We start from the raw sequence: 20,604 nt of genomic DNA on the forward strand, positions 1-20,604 counted from the left end.
AACCTATTCACATAGAACCCATCTGAAAGAGAGATTAAATTATTTGCGATTATTGACCATACTGTTGTTTCTACACACACATTTGTGATTTCCCTTTTTTCACATCATGAAGCTGGTGTGTTACAAGAAAAGAAATCAACTTTGTCGTACAAGGGGTTTAATAAAATAATGATGATAATAATAATAATGGCACTAAAAATAAATTCAGTCATTACAGCCCACTGTTTGAATCTCCTGTGCTATCAACTGCACCAACATTAGACAGTCAAAGCCATTCATCTCTCTCTCTCTCTGACTGCCTGCATTACCATTAAATGAGATACAACAGTTTCTTTCTTTTATCTCCGCAATTCCATTTCAGCATATTGGTATGGGGAATATGATGTGGAAGCACCCAGAGAGCGTTCACTGATATTAAACAATATGGCTGGAAACAATGTGACTGTTTTCCAATTTAATTTCATAGTGAATAACCTGCAATTTGATTTGATTTTTATTCTCTTCCCTCACTGTGGTTCGAGATAGAGACGACGGGTGCCGCCTTGCCTTGTAGGGGGTGGGTGGGGGGTGGAGGGGGCAGAAATGGAGGATGGCATCATTAACATTCTCTGACAGTTAACGTTTCAATCTCGCTCCGTGGCAGAATCCCAATATTGACATAAAATGCCGGATGAAAATAAGACGGAGAAAAACAAAAAAGAAAAAAGAAGAAGCCGAGCGCTGGATTTGGGATGCGGCCCAGGCCTGACTGGGGTTGTGGCCGCTCCAATCTAATCAACAGTTGTGTGATTGGAGAAGCTGCTGGGAAGGAACGAAGAGAAACTGAGAAGAAAACTAAACACCAAGATCCAACAGATTGATGTTAAACCAATTCTGAAAGTTTGGTTTCAGTTTGAGATCTCATGGGAAATACTTGTTATGTTCTTGTTGTGTATGTTCTGCTTCACGGGTTCTTATTTTTCACTCTGAATCTAAATTTTCCTGATGCTCTACACCCAAACTACAGAGTGCAACAGCAGCTTCACATCCAAGATATCCAACAGTATATGCAACAGTTATATCTTTTTCTTGATTCGTGGACTTATTGTTTAGTCTGTGAAATGTAAAGCACAAAGTGACATCTTTAAAGAGCGTGTGTGGCCCAAAACTCCAAAAACAAAGCAGCAAATTCCCACATTGGAGAAGCTGGAAACAGAGAATATTTGTCAATTTCCTGACTAAGCACTGTAGCTCAAATTAAATCAAAACTTGTCGGTTTTAATTTATTTATCTTTCTTGCTCCCAACAGCAGATCCAGGATGCTGCTGACCAGGGAGTGATGTTTGTGGGATTTGTCCAGGAACCCTATGGGGCCCCATGCACCACAATCAGAGAACCAGACACCCCCTCCCTTTCCCTGCACTCCAGCCCCAGCTCTGTGCTCGGATCCCTGGGTAGCTGCAGCCCCTCGAACCCCTCCAGCCCCAAAAACCAGGCAGCCGAAGCTGAGGCCAGGGAAGGAGCACCGAGTGGGGAGAACACCGGGAAGCATCCGGGGAGCGGGATGGAGGGCGGTCAGGAGGATGAGGTCTCGCCTGCGACGTCTCCGATATCAGAGCTGGATCTGGAGCACAGTGAGGAGCTGACGGAAGAGAAGTCGCCGTGTCACAATAACAACAAAGACAGCGGCACAGAGACAAAGGAGAGGCCGAGATACCGGCTGCGGAGAGGCGATGGTGAGTGGTCTCCATGGTTACCATCATAAACTCAAACTAGGATGAAAATGATGTGTGAAGCAAAAACATGGAAATTAAGACTGCAAATCTATTCCACACTGCCACAGAAGAATGAATAATAAGTGAAGTATATTTGTTATTTCTTATTAACACTGATGTTTTAGATTCTGCTGGCCCACATTTTATAAAACCTGTAAAGAGGGATTACACATATAGATACTTTAAAGGGCCAGTTCACCCAAAATACAGCCAAAAAAAAAATAAATATATTGCTGGTCTCAAGCCATGCTGATAGTGTTTTCTTTGTCCATTTTTTTAAACATCTGTCTCTCTGCCACCCACATACAACTGAGGGGCAACATTTTCTTTCCAGACACAGATCTGCCAGCCCCTATAGCTAATCCACAAAGCATACTGTCAGGAGTTTTCATTCTGTAATCCCAGTGATCAGGTCATATGGATTTTTGATGACTCCACCACCATTGTGTTGTGCTGGAGGCAGAAATCTCCGAACCTAATTTGATTTTTGTTTTTGGGTTTTTTTTGTAAAGTGGGTTGAAGTGAACCTTTAAAGGAAAACCACACTAATTGGCCCAGTGGGTGGGCTGTAATTAAAGGTCAAAATTTCTAACTTTAAAACTTGACAAGACTCTTAAATCCAAATGACACGAGACCTGCCACTGGTACACAAATCCAGCTATGCCTACAAATTACACAGAAAGGCCTAACGAGGGATGATAATTAAGATAATTAAAGGTCAAAGCTTCAAACTGTGAAAGGCTGTAGCTGCTGCACCACTCAGTGGAACTCAGGCCGGCGCACAGGTCCCTGCACCGTTTACAAACACTGGATTAATATTGTTAAAGCATGTATCAGTTTCAAACAAAGGGGCTGAAAATATGTGCCCTTTGTGCTGCGTGTTTGGAGATATTCACATCTGTGAGCTCCTCCATCAAACCACAATCACCTGCTGGTCCCAGAGCAGTTAACGCAGTCGGGAGTCGAGTCCTGCAGTCAGAAGCGTCCCGTGAACTCCTGCTTCTTGTGTGACATATTCACATGGATTCAAACTGACAGCTTCTAATCTTTAGCCAGTATCTGTCTACATATCTGTGTGACTTTGTTTTTTGGTTTCATTTGAAGCCATACCTTTTGGCTGTTTAACTAAAGAACAGCGTGGCGCCGTAGATCCCTCTTGAAACACTTGGCAACTGCGTAGGTGTCATTTCCTGCTATTGCCTCAATGTTACACAACAATGTGCTGCCTTGGGATATAATCCTCTCTATCCGTTACACAAAAAGAATCATCTTATAGCTGTGGTGCATACAAATTCACACTCACACTTAGCTGATGAAGCGGGGCGTCTGTGAAATTCACCACAACAGTTTTTCGGAAGCTGCACATTTCATGGCTCACTTTCCGTCTTCCCAGAAAGTGAGCCGTTCGTAGCTACACCTCTATGACTTATTCATGATAGCCCTCTTTTCTGTGGGAATGGCGTTGAAATTAGCACAGACATTTATAGTTTCAGCTTTATTTGAGCATTTCGGATTAACAGATGGAGACACCCACCGCCCTCACCCTCCCTCCCACAGTCTCTCGTAGAACCTATTTGTGACATGTTTCAGTGCAGTGTGCAAACTGTGCATTAGAGACACGTCCCAGAGGGAGTGTTAGCGTCTGTGTGTTTGTGTGTGTATACTGTACGAACAGTATGCAATGCGATTAGGTTCAAAGCACCTAATACTAGGTGTTGCATAATGAATGCACTCTCCGGTGTGCATGCTTTGTGGTTTTGTTTGTATGTGTCTCAATGTATATGTGTGTGCAGTAACACACACTTGGCATCACAGCAGACCACAGCCCACTGGTCCATCTGGGCCTCCCTACAGTGCATTTTGCAGCGAGATAATCCCCCACTGCCTCGTCCTCTACCTCCTTCAGCTTCACAGCTCTCGCTCAACCCCCACCTTCACCCCCCCCCGAATCTCTCCGACAATGCCAACAGCGCCAAAGCAGCAGCCAGCCGGGGTGGTAAGGGAGCCTGCCAAGCTCCCATGTCCCTCTCTACTAATGCCCAGTCTGCCGAGGAGGCCCAAGAGTCTCGGCTACTGCTGGCTTGTCCACGCTAATCCTCAGATCTAGAGGTGAACGCTGTGCAAACGCTGGCAGCAGAGCTGGTGAAAGTCTGCAGCTTACAGTTGATAGAGGAACATCATCCCTGAGACTGGAGCTCTGGATAGAAACTGAGCCCTTAAGTTTGGAGACTCAAATGCTTGGATGGTTTGTGGAGAAGGGATTCTGTTGGTGGTGCAAATGAAATGTGACAGCTGTACAAGCACGTCTGGATAAGACTACTCTGCCTCCTAAAAGTTACTTTCAGATACAACTCATTTGCATGAGCAAAGATGTTTTGTAGGAAATTAAATCCCAACTAGATTATATTTAACAGTTAGGGAGAGATCAAACTAAATCACTATCTTTCCCCTAACTATGATTAAGTGTTTTAGCAGCCTAAAACTAACATACCCAGTCATCCAGCCTTTCCTCTTCCTTTCCTCCTCCCAACAGCTTCTTCCCAGTCACCTTTCCAGGATTTGGAGACAATATTATCTATTATGCAAATCAGTTGCAGGAAATTAAGTTGGGAGTAGACGTTGTGCAGAGGATGTCATGAAACCGAGGTGAAAATACACGAGAAGCTCACCCTAAAACACTGAAAATAGAGGATGTAGATGGGCAACTAGCATTTAACAGTTTTAAGTTTTAAGTTTAAGTTTTAAGTGTTTAATGGCCTGAGATATCTGTGCTGTTGTCATGATATAAATTTACCTTCGCTACAAACACATACACCATTCAGCCACAGCATTAAAACTGGTAGCTGGCTTTAATGTTAATGTTAGTAAAGACTTATCCTGTGTGTGTAATCCTGACGCATATCAGCCTGAAATCTGAGCCACTCTGCAGAGGGAGTCTTTTCAACTACTTGGTTTTATCTTTGAGAATCTGTTGTGTTATCTCTGCTCTGATGGGATCAGCGTCCAGCTTCTTAGATTATAGAAACAGACGTCGTCAAGATGATGGCATGTCACGCTAGAGAGCCATGCCACTAAGATCAGGGTTACTGCCTCCGACCTCGTCATTTGGACAGCTGAGCTGCCATCAGATAAGCCTTTGAAGCGAGATGCTTTCAAGGTCCTAACGACACTCATGCGCTCATTTTCTTGTTAGCCGGCCTCGCCAGCGGCACGAGAGTCAGGTTAGCTGCTTGGACTTTGTGCTGAGAGGCTTAGCAGTCCTCTGTTGATGTAATGAATTCATGTGATCAGGCTTAAAGGACTAGATAAGATTTTACTTCCTTAGGCACAAAAATGACCATAATAACTCTGAGACATTCATAAAGTTATTGATCGAGACCAATTACTTTGCCCTAAGGTGACATTTATGGCTTTCATATTTTACTCTTGTTATTAAGCCAAAAAGTGCAGTATTATTACCACTTTTTATTGGTGAAATATCACCTCTACACCAGCTCTTGGCTCTGAAAACATTAAGTTAACATATTTCTCTAAAATGTTTGCTTATGTCATTTAGTCCAGGAGAACAGGGGGAGTGGTGAGCTTGAGCAAGAGGCTTATTTTAGAGATTTATGTAGGTTATTAATGGAGTTTGTTAAAGACTTACAGTACTATTACTTAACCTTGTGTTCTTCCTCGCAATAAAGTATCTGCTCCTCTGCAGTTAACACCAGTTTTCTCACAGGAATTATAAGATGTAGCATCTCAAGCTTGTCATGGTCATAGTGACCCTGTAACTGCTGGGTCACTGGTTTCACACAGGGAGGAAATGATGAGACATGCAACCTATTTGTCATCTTCCACTGAATTATATCATTTTATTTAAGTATGATGCACCGTTTTGTTGTGTAAATTAATGCCACAAAATCAAGGACTAATCCCACGTGCAGGCATCTGATTCACATGACAGGCTGCAAGTCAAAGTAACAACCATCACTGACTCCCATTTGAGATTTATGTGGCGTGGCCTTGCAGTTTTTGTTTTTTTCCCTTTATGATGCACTGCACAGCCCACCCTGAAACAAAACATGTTTTTTGAAATTCAAGTGAAATTCAGTGATGCTTTGACTTGTGCTTTACAGAGCTTTTCTCTGAAATTCGTGAGAGTGTCAGATGAAAGCGTGGCTCCAGTTTGAATTCCTGTTATTTTACAGCCCGGTGTGGCGGACATCAGCCGGACAGATTTTTTTTTATTTTATTTTTTATGCCTAAACATTAATTTCAGAAGGCAGTCCTCTTATTTTATATTGGTAATTTCCCTCCCTGCTTTGCCCTGTTGAAGTTGCCCTTAGGCAAGGCACTTAATCCTCTGTGGCCTCTGTGCAGCATATATCTCCAGTGAACAGTGCGATGCTGGAGAGATGTTTGCAGACAAATAAAAGGTTAGAAAATGAGCAACCTACCCTCTGCCTGAATTACAGTCTCCCTGGTGCCATAATCACAGCATAATTAGACTGTAATGAAATATAATGCATGGAAACCCTCAGCTATTACACAGAAAACAGCTAATATTGTGAGAAAATAGAGGTTGGGCAGCATGTCTCTTGCTAGTGGCTGTTATTTTATGACAAGCTGTTGTAAATCTGACCACTGTCTATAAAAGCCACATCAGTAGAGCAGGAATAATCTGTGTTGAATATGGTTTAATGCTGTTACTTATCTAATTACACCGTGATTACAGAAATTTGGAGCTGTAACCCAAAGCTTTTCTGCATTTCTAAATCAGTTAGTCGACATGACTCAATTTTTCAAAGGCATGCCTTCCTCATGACCTGCCTGCAGCTCACTGAGATACAGAGAGGATTCATCGGACAAACTCTAGTCATATATCATCTCAGACTTGTGCACATAAACTGTAAACCAGTTTAATATGATACAAGGAGCTACAGAAACACTCACAGTGACGAAGTGTGTTGTTTTGGCATGTTGAATGCAGTCATTCTGTTGTCATGTGCTGTCCAAGATTTGTTTACCATATTGTCCTCGTTGTAACATGGGTAACATAGGGAGGGTGAGGGTGAGGGGAGGGTGTGTGAATATTCTGCTGTGATTTGACTTTTCTCAAGAGTGACAAATGACAAGATTTAGGGAATTTGGTGGCCAGCTGTCACATCAGTCAGACGAGCCAGACAAGAAATGGTTATAAATGATTCATTCTTCCTGGGTGTCTGCCGGACGGATGGACGGATGGGAGAACCAAAGCGACTGAGCCATGACTCCCTCACTACCACCTCCACCACCCCACGTCAAAGTGTGTGTGTGTGTGTGTGTGTGTGTGGGTGGACGGGCGAGCGGGTGGCGGTGCTGCACATTCTGCTCATCCATCTGGTTCATTTGGGGAATGACAGTTCGACATTTGCATTCGAAAGAAAGGGGAAAATGTTACCAGGCTCGATTTGAATCGCTTTGTGCCCGGCTCGAACCTCGCTCCCGTCTCACGTTTTGTGTTTTTTTTGTCGTAGCCAAGCATTGCAAATATTTCACTCACTCGCTCACATCATAACAAATAAAACTCTTTCCACTTTGATTTAGTATGATATGAGCGCAGTGAGGTGACATACGTACTGTGGGCAGATTTCCAAGCCCATTCCCTTTCTCCAGAGGCCCACTGCATTATGTATATTTCTGCTTGATGTAAACAACAGTTAGCTGGAGAGCTTTTAATGCATTATTCAAGGTTACACTATTAATTAACTCGGTTACAATGAAATGATCTCTTTTAAGTTCTGCATCAGCAGAGTTACATCACTTCTGAAAAACACTAAAAGCAAGATGAGGATGACTTGTAGCATGAATATGATCAAATTGCTTTTGATTCATGGCACGTTTGTTGTTGAAAAAGAACCAATTGAAAAAAAAAAAAAAAAAAAAAAAAAAAAAGAGACAGCATCCTTGGAAAAGATTTCCAGTGAATTTGTGAGTCCAGCTCGGGGCAACACAAATCTCATCTTGTATTACTTTTTCATTTCTCGTCTATTTTACACCTGCCAGGTGAGAACTTTTGTTCATGATATGATAATGATGCTGAAGGTTTTATTATAGCATCTTGCATACAAATCCGTCCTGCCTGCGTCGACTTACAAGACACCAGAAATCAGTGTAAAACAGATGCAGAATGCAATACATTTTCAATTGCTTCTATAAAACAGATGGAAAAATAAACAACACCAGTGCCCTCAAAGTCACATAGTAAGATTCCTATAAACTAAATGCCCAATGCAAAAATAACACATTTATTGCTGCTTTTTTATATTTTTGCTTTGAGTGCGTCCAATCTCAGTACACTAACTATGTCAATGCTGCACTATTTTTCTACAAGCCATTTCTTGAGCTCAGTTTTTGTAACTGTTCCCAAGGACCCATGCAAACCGTCCTCCTTACCAGGCTGTTTTTTTTTATATATATTACCCATGTTTAAATGGAGACATTTCATCTCTTACAGAAGCAGTTTTTCACAGGAAAAGAAAAATAAACTGATCAGAAAACAAGAAAACACACAAATTGTTATTTGCCTTGATGGCTGATGATTACGAGGAGTGTGGCCAACTTTTCTTGGCCAAGAAGCTTGTTGTTGACTGTCCACACATTGGCTGAGTTTCCCTATTTGCTTATCTCACAGAAAATAAATGTACTTCCAACTGATAATTACCACGTTTTCTCACAGTGTTCGTGTGTGGTTAGTGGTGGAAAGTCACAGACAAATAACTTCTCCAAAAGTAAGAAGTGCTTAAAGAGGATTTGCAGTATTTAAGTTGCATAATATTGCGATTTAAATGCTTTTTGCATTGTAACAAAAGAAATATATTTCAAACAAAAGCTGTCTCTCAGCCAAACGTTTACTGAGCCATTTTTTATAACTTCTGGCAGCTGACAGGAGAAGAGAAGTGCTCCTGCAGATGGAGCCAAATTACACTTTGGACTGTGGCCAATGTACAGCAGTAGTTCAATAATCATGCATTAAAAAGTAGGACTTCCACCAAGGCTACATCTGTATTGTCACAACCTTAAACTGAGTTAAATCAGTAACAATGTTTTTGTTTTTCCGCTGTGTCTTTTCAGGGGTGGAACTGCTTGCTTTGTACAACCATCCACCCGTCAGAGAGGGCCAGGTGAAGTACTACACTGTCAAGGTGCCGCTCCGGGTTCAGAACTGTGACGAGGGCGTGAAAGGCGTGGAGGCCAACTGGCTGGATCACATGACCCAGCACTTCAACAACGGAGCTTCGCTGGTCGATGGATACTTCCACCTTGGCAACGTGAACGGTAAGTCAGCGACGAAGTGTCTCATAAGGAAAAAACCTCACTGCATTTTTAATATCCGACTGTTTATAGGTTACATCTCACACACAGTCAGGAAACATTAGAGTGAGAGGTTTGAAATGTACAAACAATTAAAATAGCTTTCACCTTTGTTCTAGCCTTCTTCTGTAGGTATCCTCATAGCTCAGACTATTACAGTCAAAAAGGTTCCCAAATAGCCTTTTCTTCCCTCTCAGAGTTACCACCACAACTGTCAGCATCAGGTGTATGCAAAATTCACATCAGCCTCTATAAAGTAAAGAGCCCGTGGCAGGTACTGATGCACCTTGCCCTGTGTGGCATTAATAATGCATTAGCTGGCATTCATTCTCCACCAGAAAACAATCAGAGCGTATTTGAATAACACTTACATATGACTGTGATGAGGGTTCCTCTGTCAGTGTCAGGAGGAATTCTGCAGGATGTTTTATTACAAACATACACTAGAAAACTGCAGAAGTTGTAACTATCATGTGTTTAAAATTTCAAGTTATATTAAGCGATTTCTTTTTCCATTACCTTTGAATCAAATTATGTGAGAGGGTTCGATCATGCTGCCAGCAGAGAATCAATACCCAACCCTGCAGCTTTTAACCTCTTTTATCTCATTGTTTTGGTTCTCTTATCGACACAGACTTTAAAATTGGGTCTTACAACACCTGCCAACACCACACAGAAAACTGTGGGCAGCCATTTCCAACAAACAAGAGTGCACCAACTGCCCATCAGAAAAGTAAAATTAGAGAATGAAGTGTATGAGTGAACGGTGACAAAAGTTGAGCATCACCTTACAACCCAGATATTTCTCTCGGGAGTTTGTGAATCAAACTAGAGGCAGAAATCAAGTGGAGAGTGGATGGAAATTCATTAGTTGGTGTGTCTGTCTTTTTAAATTAGCCATCAGTGATGCTATGAGTAGTGCTTTACAGAGCTGAAATCCATGAGTGCCAGATGAAAGCGTGGCTCCAGCTTGACTTCTTTATTTGGTCGTATTTCCCCTAGTGGTTAAAAATGCTTTGTGCAGCTTTCAGTGTTTTAGCCCTAGTAGCAGAATGGCTCTGGCAGTGTTTGTCCATCAGTCCACCACTTTGAGTCAGGCTGAAACATTACAGCAACAGCTGGATTGATTGCTATGAAATGAAATTTTCTACATACACAGTCTGCAGACGATGAATGTTAATGACTGTGGTGATTCCCTGACAAGATGGATCGGTTTTTGAGCCACACTGAGTTTGACATTTGTGGTTCTGAGTGAAATATCTCAACTAGGTCTGGAAGGATTGCCATGAAATGTGGTTTATGAGAAAATACCTGCAACGCTAGTTCCAATCAGCCTCAACTATACCTTGTTTTTAGCAAATGCTAACACACTCCACCACTCCCACAGGTTGGTATTTACACCCATCAAATCATTTCATTGCAGAAGTGAGTGACAGTGGCTTCATGCCGTGTCCACTGTAGACAGAGGCTGTTTAGCAAAATGTCAGAAAATTGCCAGAAGTGTCGTGGAAAACTGAAACACTGCATCTTTTACGAACGACAGAAGAATGGACTCTGTTCCACCGGTGTTGCTGTGTGGCTGACTTGACGATTCTCTGCTTGTCAGGGATTGCTGCAGAAGTTCAAGGAGCTTGTTTGGTTTCCTCCTTTAAACTATTTCCTGTTTGGGTTTTCCTCTTCCATCAGACCCCGGCGGCTCTGTACTTCACTCTGACACTGAAGAAATAAGCCAACCAGAGTCAATAAGAGTCATAATTCATTAATCTAGGAAAGTGAACGCCTCAGCAACTCTGAAACACAGATAATTAACCTGATAACAAATTAGTCCCTCCTTGCATATTTTATGTCCTGAGAATGGAGTAATGAAGTGTATTATTATGATTAAATTTTTTTCTGCCTATTAGAGTCCTCTAACATATTTTGCATTTTTCATGCACTGCTAAGATATGCGTCTCTTGAACAGTGAAATCACTGGGTAGGATGGAAAGCAGATCAGCTGCATTATGAAACTGTCTCGCCTTTCACTGACTTATAGGACTGAATTCAGTGCACAGCTTAAGCTCAGCCACTTTAGAAAACAGACAACTTTACAGAGGTGAATGCTGCACTTTGTGGATTTTGGTCTCTCGAGAGCAGCTGGCAGTATGACATCAAAGCGGCATCCCGTTTGTTGTTAGCTGCTAATTACATCAAACAGCCGTGCAGCTCAGGGCTTTAGAATCAGTATCCATTCCTGCTGTCTCCATATTTAGCAACTTCTTTTGAGACGAGTTTCTGAATTCATGATGAGACGCTCAACACGATGCAAGAGACCATCTCAACCCTATAAACATCAAGGGCATATCTGACAGCAAAACAACACACTAAAAGGACACGAGCTGACAGAGACAGACGCATGCAGTTGGATGGGAGATGGCGGTGACAGTGACAGCCTTGTTTGGAGATCCAGCGTGCTTCAGCTTGTCATGTACTGACAGATACATGTGTGGTCTAATGAGTGTAATTGTGCTTTTTTGCAAGACTGACCTTCCTGGGCTCTATTTATCTTCCTTATCCTGTTCTATTGTTTTTACACTGTTTATCACTTAAAGGAGATGTTGCAGAGCCTGTCTGCTTTTTATTGTTGATGCTGATGTCAGTCGCCCACTTTGATCAAAATGAAATATCTCCACAACACTTGGATGGATTGTCAGAAAATTTGGTGCAGATACATGGAGCCAAGTGGATGGTGTCTTATGGTAATCCCCTGACCTTCCCACAGCAGCATCACCATACTTTTATGTGAAATTTCTCCCCAACTATTGGATGAATTGCCATGAAATTCAGTACAAATATTCATGTTGCCCTTGAGAGGAATTGTAAAATGTTTCGTAGCCGCTTCGCTCCTCATCTAGTGCCATCATCAGGTCAAAATTGAAATTCGTCCCATGGCCAAATACTCAAAACTAATATTCCCAGCAGCCTCAGGACCTCAGCTGGTCCTGGTTTGACCCCCCAAGACTCAGCTCAAAAATCCTGCAAACCTGCCTGATTGGGAAGTTTAGTGTAGTTGTAATGCTGCATAATCTGAGACTGAGTATAAAATCCAGTCTGGCATCTTTGAGAATACAACAGATTACTCATCAGTCCCAAATACAATAAAGATGTATTTCCATGACGACGCTGCTCCGCTGTGACTCAACAGTAACCACTGCAGGTAAACCATTGATTGGCAATTATTCATAATCACACTATTGTTATGCAGAGACCATAATTTAGTAATTGATTGAAATTAATTATCCATGCAGTTCTGAGCTTTTGAAGCCTAATATAGTTTATAATCAAGTGGAAAGCCCTCAAAGAAATGCAGCTTTAATATAAAGCACTTCAGTGTCATGAATTGTGTGCTGCATCTTTATGATCACCCTGCTTACATTTATGTAAAGTTTACTAGAAATAATTAGCATAAATAATAATTTATCTGCTTTTTAAACCTTTTTAAAAACTATTAAACCTGAAATCCATTTTAAGTAGGGGTGTAACAATTCTCCAACGGGTCGAAACAGCGATACAGACGTCCACAATCAAGTGTCGTGATACAGGAAGATGGAGCCACGACACCAGGTGCTGTGATTCTGCCGTTTCCCTAAATGTGCTACCTTTCTTTTGTCTCTGACAGTCAGCTGAGGGATGCACATTTACACACACGCAAAAACACACCCTGTCCTCGTGCTCCTTCTAAAGATGGGTTTCCATGGTGAAGCTGGATGAGAAAGCATTAGGGTGCATTGTTTGCATACGCATGTGTGTGTGTGTGTGTGTGTGATCACTCAGACTGTAAGTCCTGTCTCGTGTGGCGGGCAGTGTTTGCAGTGAGTGGAGACCTCGCCTGTGCCACAGGGTCGGATATTATAGCAATATTGAATTTACAGATCCTAAGCTGCACGGAGGCCCCCACTCATAAGACACACATTAAAGATTCATACACACTGTGGCACTGCCAGCAAACACACACACACACACACAAACAGGCCTATATACAAAGTATCCGTATATATTTACTAAGACCCATTTACACACACATGCATCCACAAAACATTCACTTTACCTTCCATTTGGGAACAGTGTAGGGGGCTGAGTTTGTTTACCAAAGAAGTGACAGTAATGGTGGTGACGGGGAGTTTGCCTTTGTTACTTGTATAGCTTAAGCTATCTCTAGAGCCACAATGAGGATTTGTATCCCGGTTGTGAGACATTGAGCCATTCATATGCATGACAGCCAGCCCTCACTGGTTTCTAAATTTGGGCAAAGCCAGTAGAGGGAGAAAAGAGGGAGAGAGAGAGAGAGAGAGATACAGGGAATATGAAATTCCAATAAGGTGTTTTTTTTGTTCAGGGAAGGGAAGCGATGTGCGAGTGTTTCTCTGAGACAGAAGTTGTCGAGAGGTGGAGGTAGAACTCAGGGCCCTGTGATGTCTGTGCACACCTGTGAGCATGTCTACAGGATGAATGCATGTGTATAGGATTTGACAGCACAGCATGAGAGACAGTCACAAGACAGTTTGAGAGTGTGTTCACTTAATGCTGTTAGTTTTTCAGTGTATTTAGACATATAAGTGTGTATACTCAGGTATACACAAATTCACCCAGGTGGTTGAAATGAAACCTCTCAAAACTCAGCTAAACACCCAAACTTGTAGACTGAAAATAGAGCATGTTCACAGTCGTGGAGTTCAGGTGAATGGCCTGAAAACAACGTTAAAGATGACCCACATATTGTACTGATGGAGGGAGTTTTTGGAGGCACCTGTGGCTCTGGAGGTTTGATCCTCTGCTCCTCCATTCCCAGCGTCAATGTGTCCCTGAGCAATACACTGAAAAGTACTCCCACTGTTTGGACACTGAGTCAGCTGCTCTACTCGCCCACTGATATTACCAAATGGCGTATGAACATCGCTGGTCACCCCTTCTATTTCTCTCTAACCCTGACCCAAAGCAAAATTAAATGACACACGCAAATCCTAAAAATACGTAGACGTGACACATGAAATGTCCTTGAAAGTGTGTGCCATTTGAAACACAATGCCATGAGATCTTGCATGGTCCCACTGCCATCCATGTGTATGAATATATTTATCCTGAACTTTTACCTTCTTAAAGGCTGGATGACAGATAAATCCCTTCTACAGCTGCAAGAGAGCAAGTATCTCATTGTCTTTATCTCTGTGTTAACTTCAAAGTGCACTGAATGCATCAATGAACACCTCCTGGTTCACTCTGGCCTGTCACATGACTGAGCTCATGTAGTATAAGAATATATCAACTGTAACTTAGCAGGAAATGGAAATAAATGAATATGAATAAAGATTAAAAATGCATATTTTGAAGATAAAGATATATGTGTTAATAAAACAGGTGCACCAGTATTTACATGCTCGCCCACTTGGAGATTTCAAACCTGTATCTTCTGAATTCAGACCAAAGCAAATTGACTGTACATTTGCAAACACCCCCCTGGTATCCAATTACCATGCTGTCCATCCTCTGCTCTTTCACTTCCATCTGAAGTCTGCCCGGAAACCCACAGGTACCAGCCTGCAGCTGCCAAATCTCTGGCTCTGCTGGGAAGAGCCACATTCGATCCACACACATTAGACACTCCCATCTCTCTCTCTCTGTCTCTCTGTCCCCCTCTCTGGATGTCCGCTCGTCCTGTTTGAAATATAGATAAGCTGTCAGCAGCCTGTCTCCAGCTCTCTGAGGCAGTTCCTGGCACGCATGTTTAAATCATGTCAGCAGACATGACCTGGGGCAGGGTCACTTTCCAGCTCGGCAGCGGTCAGCTGGACTTGAACACGTAGACGCTGATCTGTGCAAGTGCAACGGACTCGTGGGCACAATCTGCACTTTGTAAATGTTTAAGTGATTCAGTGAGATTAAATTATAGTATACACATTAAAGTAGTAATCCACAGTATTTTAATGATAAGAAATATCTCGTTTATTGCTCCTTTTTCTTGTAGTGTGCTCCTTTGGGGAGGACAGCAGCTTGAACAGATTCACAGCAGTTGCTATGGAGTCCAGCAAAAAACTTCACACCACTCCTGCTGTATAATCCACTTCTCTGCATGTCCAACATGTTCCAAACAATACTGACTTTAACAATAAAATCACTAAATACACTACTTTGTTTTGAATGTTTGGTACTCGAAAAGATGGATTTTTTCATTGCATGTCAGCCATCAGACCCAAAAGACTTAGCACCAGCCAAAATATAAGATTAGAAATAATGCCACTACAGAGGCTCAGCGTAGCTTGAGGGCATTTAAGGACAGAGAGAATCACCTCTGCCTCTCGCCCCAGCTGCCTGTGAGATAAGTGAATCTGCAGACTGAGCTGATTTCTCTTTGTTGTTTGGATAGACCTGCCACCTACATCTTTACATGGTAGACTCAGGCAAATGGCTGGTGACGTTCACTGTCTTTGATTTAAATCCGAAACAGGAACCATCAGCTCTGAATGTGGCAGTAAATGTATGTCACAGTCGTGTGATTCTGTACCTGTCAACAATGATGCAAACGTCAGAAATCCAAATTTAGCACTCAGTGATGTGTTTAGGGTTTATTATATCAGGAGTAGTGAATGAGTGAACAAGCAAGTGATTTCAGACAAACAATATTAGATTTTGTGGATATATATTTTTCCTACTATTGCTTTCTATTCAGTTCTGGAGTTGGGAGAAGTTAAAACAAACTTTCCGATCGAGGCAGCAACTCCCATTTTCTGCTCAGTAAAATTACCATTTTTGTCAGTGGAGTTTGGTAGTGATATATAGCAATGTTTCTGATTAAACAAGAAGGTCTGTCTCTGTAGGAATATAACAACAATCTGAGCCTGTCAGTGGCAAAAACAAGCACTTTAGTGGACAAATGCCAGATGTCAGATTTCACTGCAGCAGCTGTTTCTTTAGGCTGGATTCACCATTCTTGATCAATTCTGGACCACCATCAATCATTTACAGCCCAAAACATGGGAAAATAAAGCCCAGGTCCAAAATACTGGAGAAATCCTCAAAGATAATACTTTCATGAAGGAGGTACCAGTCTTATTTTCTACCAAGGGGCCACAGCTTGGAGGTGATGTAAGCCTGTAAAATTTATCTGGATAGCAACAACCTCTGAAGCCAGACAGACTTTGCAGCAATAGGTGATGAGCAGTTGCAGACAGCTTCATGGGAACAACATCCTGTGTACTTTCTCTGCTGTTTGCTCATTCAAACGCTGTATGTTAGAGATCGATGTACAACAGCAGGCCTGCGAACATGTCCATGAATATTATGAACAAACTGCTTCCAAGCTGAGTTGATATGTGGAGCCAGAGACCTCACACAACCCAACACTTTTAAGTTTCAGACGGTGTGTGTCACTCCCTGGTTGTCTGTTGTTGATCCTCTCCCTCTGTCATTTGGGTGCTGATTTCAACTGCTGCGTGTCACCCGGTGTCACTTGCTGTCACCCTGCCACTCCAGATATCTGCCTCTCCCCCTCCATTTGCCTCTGTGTCTTTCAGTCCCAGTGCTGTCACTCCCTGTTTTTAGTGCGACTGTATTTGCATGCCTCGCCCCGCGACCTTGAGTATGTGAGTCACGGAGGGATGGAGAACAATTTTACTGAGGGCGCACGGTGGTTTTTGCAAGTGTAAACAACTTATTCTCAGTCGGCCCGCTGGCTGCTCAGCTCAGCTCTCAGTCAATAGGCGCAAGATAATGTTTATTCGTGCACGCAACCGGTGCATTCCCCAGACGGACTCGACGCCCCCAGCAACAAACTCCTTCTCCTCCACTTCTCCCTCCTTCATTCTCCTCTGCTCAGCGTCTGTCTGCATTATCACCAGAGACAGGCTTCCCCCTGTGGAGCAGCGACGCAACCCCGTGTCGATCTCACCTGAGTGATCTCTGTTGCGCTGGCAGGGAACCGATGGTGGGCCTCAGCGCCTCACATTCTCTAAAAAGACTTCTTTCCAATTATACGCCAAGCGTGGACGGCTGACGAATGAGGTGGTGGAGCGTTGGACTTGGGGGGGTTGGTGGAGGGAGCTGAGGAGGAGAAAAGGCAAAGGGGCGGGATGGCGGTGAACAACGACAATGTCTGTATTTGAGAGCCAGTAGATGTCTGAGAGATGTCTTCAATTGAGCGTGCATGGGGCCTAAATGGGTTTTCAGGGAGGGGGAAATAAAAGAGCCTGTCATCCCTCCACTCAGTCTCTCACTCTGTCTTGCTCACTCCCTCCTTCTCTTTCTATCTTCCTCTCCCTCCCTCTCTCCGCAGGCTCTCCAGCCGCCTCTCATCCCCCTATTATTAGGGCCCAGTAATGAAATGTGGAGTGTCTCGTATTGGTGCCTGGACCCCAGCAAACTGTATTAGTGTGTAAATGGTGTGGGAGTAATGAGAAAGCACTAAGGCCAGTCGGGAAGACTGGACTGTGGGGTGTGTTTTGCGTCCCTGTGTGTGTGCGCCTGCATGTAATGTGCATGTGCATCAAAGGAATAACAAGAGACACTGGGTGGAAAGGGGTCCCGGCTCATGGGGGCCAGATGCCAATCCTGCGATTGTTAGCCTCCAACAAAATAGGGGCTTAGAAAATCTATTTGGTCAGCAGCACACAATCTCACTAGTGGCCTAAAGCATCAACGTCAATGTCTTTATGTGGCTCACTTAATTCAAGTCTTTTTAAGGTGAATTATGCAGGCTTAGCAAAAGGATTTATGCTTTAATGCCTCACGGACTGACTTCATTAAATCAGCGGCTACATTTTGCCATCACTAAAATCTGTCCATCTTTTCTAAAGCACTGGTTCTCAGTCCCGATCCTCAGGACACAGAGAACTGCCGGTGTTAAATGCTACCAGCCATTGCATTCACCTTGCTTCCCAGCTGTAATTAGCCTCTGTTTAGCTGTCGAGCATGAAAACCAGCAGGGCTCTGGGTCCTGAAAACCACTGATGTACCGCATAATGTCTCTTCCCCTTTTTTAACATCCCAGAAGGGGAATACCTGCTCCCTACTTTTACACTGTCTCCCTGCATAATGAATAAAGTGCACATTGCTCATACAAATGGCCCACACCACTGGCTATGTAATAAAGGGTTGTGTGTGAATGTGGCTGACTGATATCATTCCATTTCCTCTGGCCTGGAGGGCCTAACGCAGCAGCAGAGACAAGACAGACACACTCCATCCAGTGAATACTCTTTTTCACGGCTGGATTTTTTTTTTCCTCCTTCTCTGCAGATTTGCTGCCTAAGTCGGTGGAAAGTGTCTTCATCTTCCAGGAGGCGAGCGAGGGCGAGCCGAACGTGACCACCCCGACATACGACGCCATCGTGGTGGAGCAGTGGACCATCATTGATGTGAGTGGGGGGAGAGAAAAATCTGAGGATCTGTGTTTTTGTCGAAAAGGTTGCATAATTTTTTTCTTCCCCAACTTGAGTGATGATTGGTCAGGGATACGCTTGTAGCGTTGCCAGTCTTGCACCCAGGACATGGCAAAGATTTCTGGCACTGTGGTTGCTTAATCTGACACGGTGGCCATTGTGAAAGACAAAAAGAAAAATTGTGTAGTTCCAGTTTTAGAGAATCTAACCCAAGTAGCACTGAAGCTGCTCTGAAGGTTCATAGTGGGCAAACATTTTACCAAGACTCTTAATGTTGATTCTTTCTTTAACTTGTCTCACCCATCAGTAATGCTCATATCAATACAACAAAAAACTTTTAATCTACATCGCCCAGCCCCATTTAGAGGACAAATCCACTTTAGGAGTCTGGTCCTCTTGTATTGAAGTCAGTTGTCAATCAGATATTGTGCCTTTCCACCCCCTCCTCACTCTTCAGCCAACCATTTTCCCCAACAACCCCAAAGGCAAATCTGGCAAATCTCAATTTATGGGACATGTGTTGCGGTTGCTTGTCTTATCAGGAGCAAACAAGCCCTTATCTGGCTGCCGATTAGTGTCTCTCCTCGGCACAAGTTCCAAGTTGGAAATTGATTTCTGTCTAGAGTTGAAGGGTTTACAGCCATTTCATTGCCTTTCATCTGTACGTATGTGTGTGTGCGTCTACGTGTATACGTTTGTGCATGCAGCTGTATGTGCATGTGTTTGTGTCCACTAAGTGTGTGTGGGTTTGAGTTGAGTTTTGTATGCGTTTGCCGATGCTATCTCAGTAATTGAATTTAGACTTTTTGCGGCCCGTGGCTGTCCAAGTGTGAAAGGAGACTTTTGTCCCCTAAATGTGGTTCTCTGATCGTCCAGCCTGGCGCTGATGGCCACATGTACAACAAAAAAAAAAAAAAAACCCTCCTGCAGCTGTCTGGTGGCAGCAGTAGAACCTCCCCTCCTCTGAGATGAATGGTAATACTGTTACAGTTTAATGGATTTCAAGGCTTCCTCAGAAACGGCAACAGAGAACACCGTACCGGCACCCAGTGTTCCAGGAGATCCAATCAACCGTTCCACTGGGACTTTATCAAAAACGGTTTCACCCGAGCGATCTGCGCCATGCCAAATCAGATTGACAACACTCTCTTTCACAAAGGGCGATCAGGGTCTCACATCATCCCCCATTCATTGTGATAACTGCCGAAAATTGATATGCAAAGTATCCTCACAGCTCATTATTGTTTCAGTGCTGGGATAATTACAATGAAAAATAAGGCTGAATATTGATTGCAGGGTTTTTTTTCTCCCTTCTTCTGTATACATCATCTTCTTTTCTCTCTAATGCTTTACAGTTTTATTTATCCAAAAGTCTGACAGGTGGTTGGATGTATGAAGCTCACAGAAGAAGAGCAAAACAAGCTGTTTCACCGAGGGCATGCAATCATTTACACTGTTGTTGAGTGGGAGTCTATCATCTCGGGGACGGTGTCTGTTCATCACTGAAGGAGAAGAAAGGGGGAGGTTAATTGTTTTATTTATAAGTGTGTTGCACGTGAAAAGTGCAGAGGTTCGAATGGCGTCTGATCTACAGGTGTTTGCAGAGCAGAAGTCACATCAGCACATAGTGAATAGAGAATACTGTCCAACCCAGTCTCACGGCAGTCTGTGTCCATGTGCATGAAACGTAATCTACTGATTTCATGTGCGAGAACACGAATTGACCATTTTCTTCGTGACAGCCAGCACAACCTGCAGGTTGTCAGATAGCCACCGCATTTAATGTGTCGACTCAACTGGCCACATGGACACGAACTGTCCACTTCTTTCGTGCCAGTAAAATACAGTTTGGTGAAAGATTGTGGTCTGGTTTTTTAACAGGAAAAGTCCACAGTGACTTCTTGAGTTAAATTTTACCGAAACCCCCAAACAGCTGCTAGCTAATCCTAAAAAGAGGGGGGACTCTGGATTAGGACAGTTGTGCGTTTTGTAACCCCACCTCTATCCACCCCAAACTACCTCCACCACCACTTCATTCATAGACTATGTTTCCAGTTGAAATACATGAGTTTGAAAGTCGTGCTCAGTTTCACGGGAAAAAA

The 20,604-nt window shown here is 43.1% G+C and overlaps 1 protein-coding gene across 2 annotated transcripts in view; it reads left to right on the top strand.

Moving 5' to 3' along the window:
- The window catches only part of LOC108899496 (raftlin), a 95,351-nt gene that overhangs the window by 54,836 nt on the left and 19,911 nt on the right, over positions 1-20,604 (top strand). Inside the window, exons 5-7 of one of the 2 annotated variants that reach the window (XM_018699970.2) lie at positions 1,289-1,715; positions 8,853-9,056; positions 18,360-18,478. In XM_018699970.2, coding sequence (XP_018555486.1) covers positions 1,289-1,715; positions 8,853-9,056; positions 18,360-18,478 — 750 coding nt within the window. The remainder of the gene's footprint in view (positions 1-1,288; positions 1,716-8,852; positions 9,057-18,359; positions 18,479-20,604) is intronic. The other variant, XM_018699971.2, reaches the window with a different exon arrangement.

The sequence above is a fragment of the Lates calcarifer genome, linkage group LG15 (assembly GCF_001640805.2).
Source record: "Lates calcarifer isolate ASB-BC8 linkage group LG15, TLL_Latcal_v3, whole genome shotgun sequence".
NCBI classification, from domain to species: domain Eukaryota; kingdom Metazoa; phylum Chordata; class Actinopteri; family Centropomidae; genus Lates; species Lates calcarifer.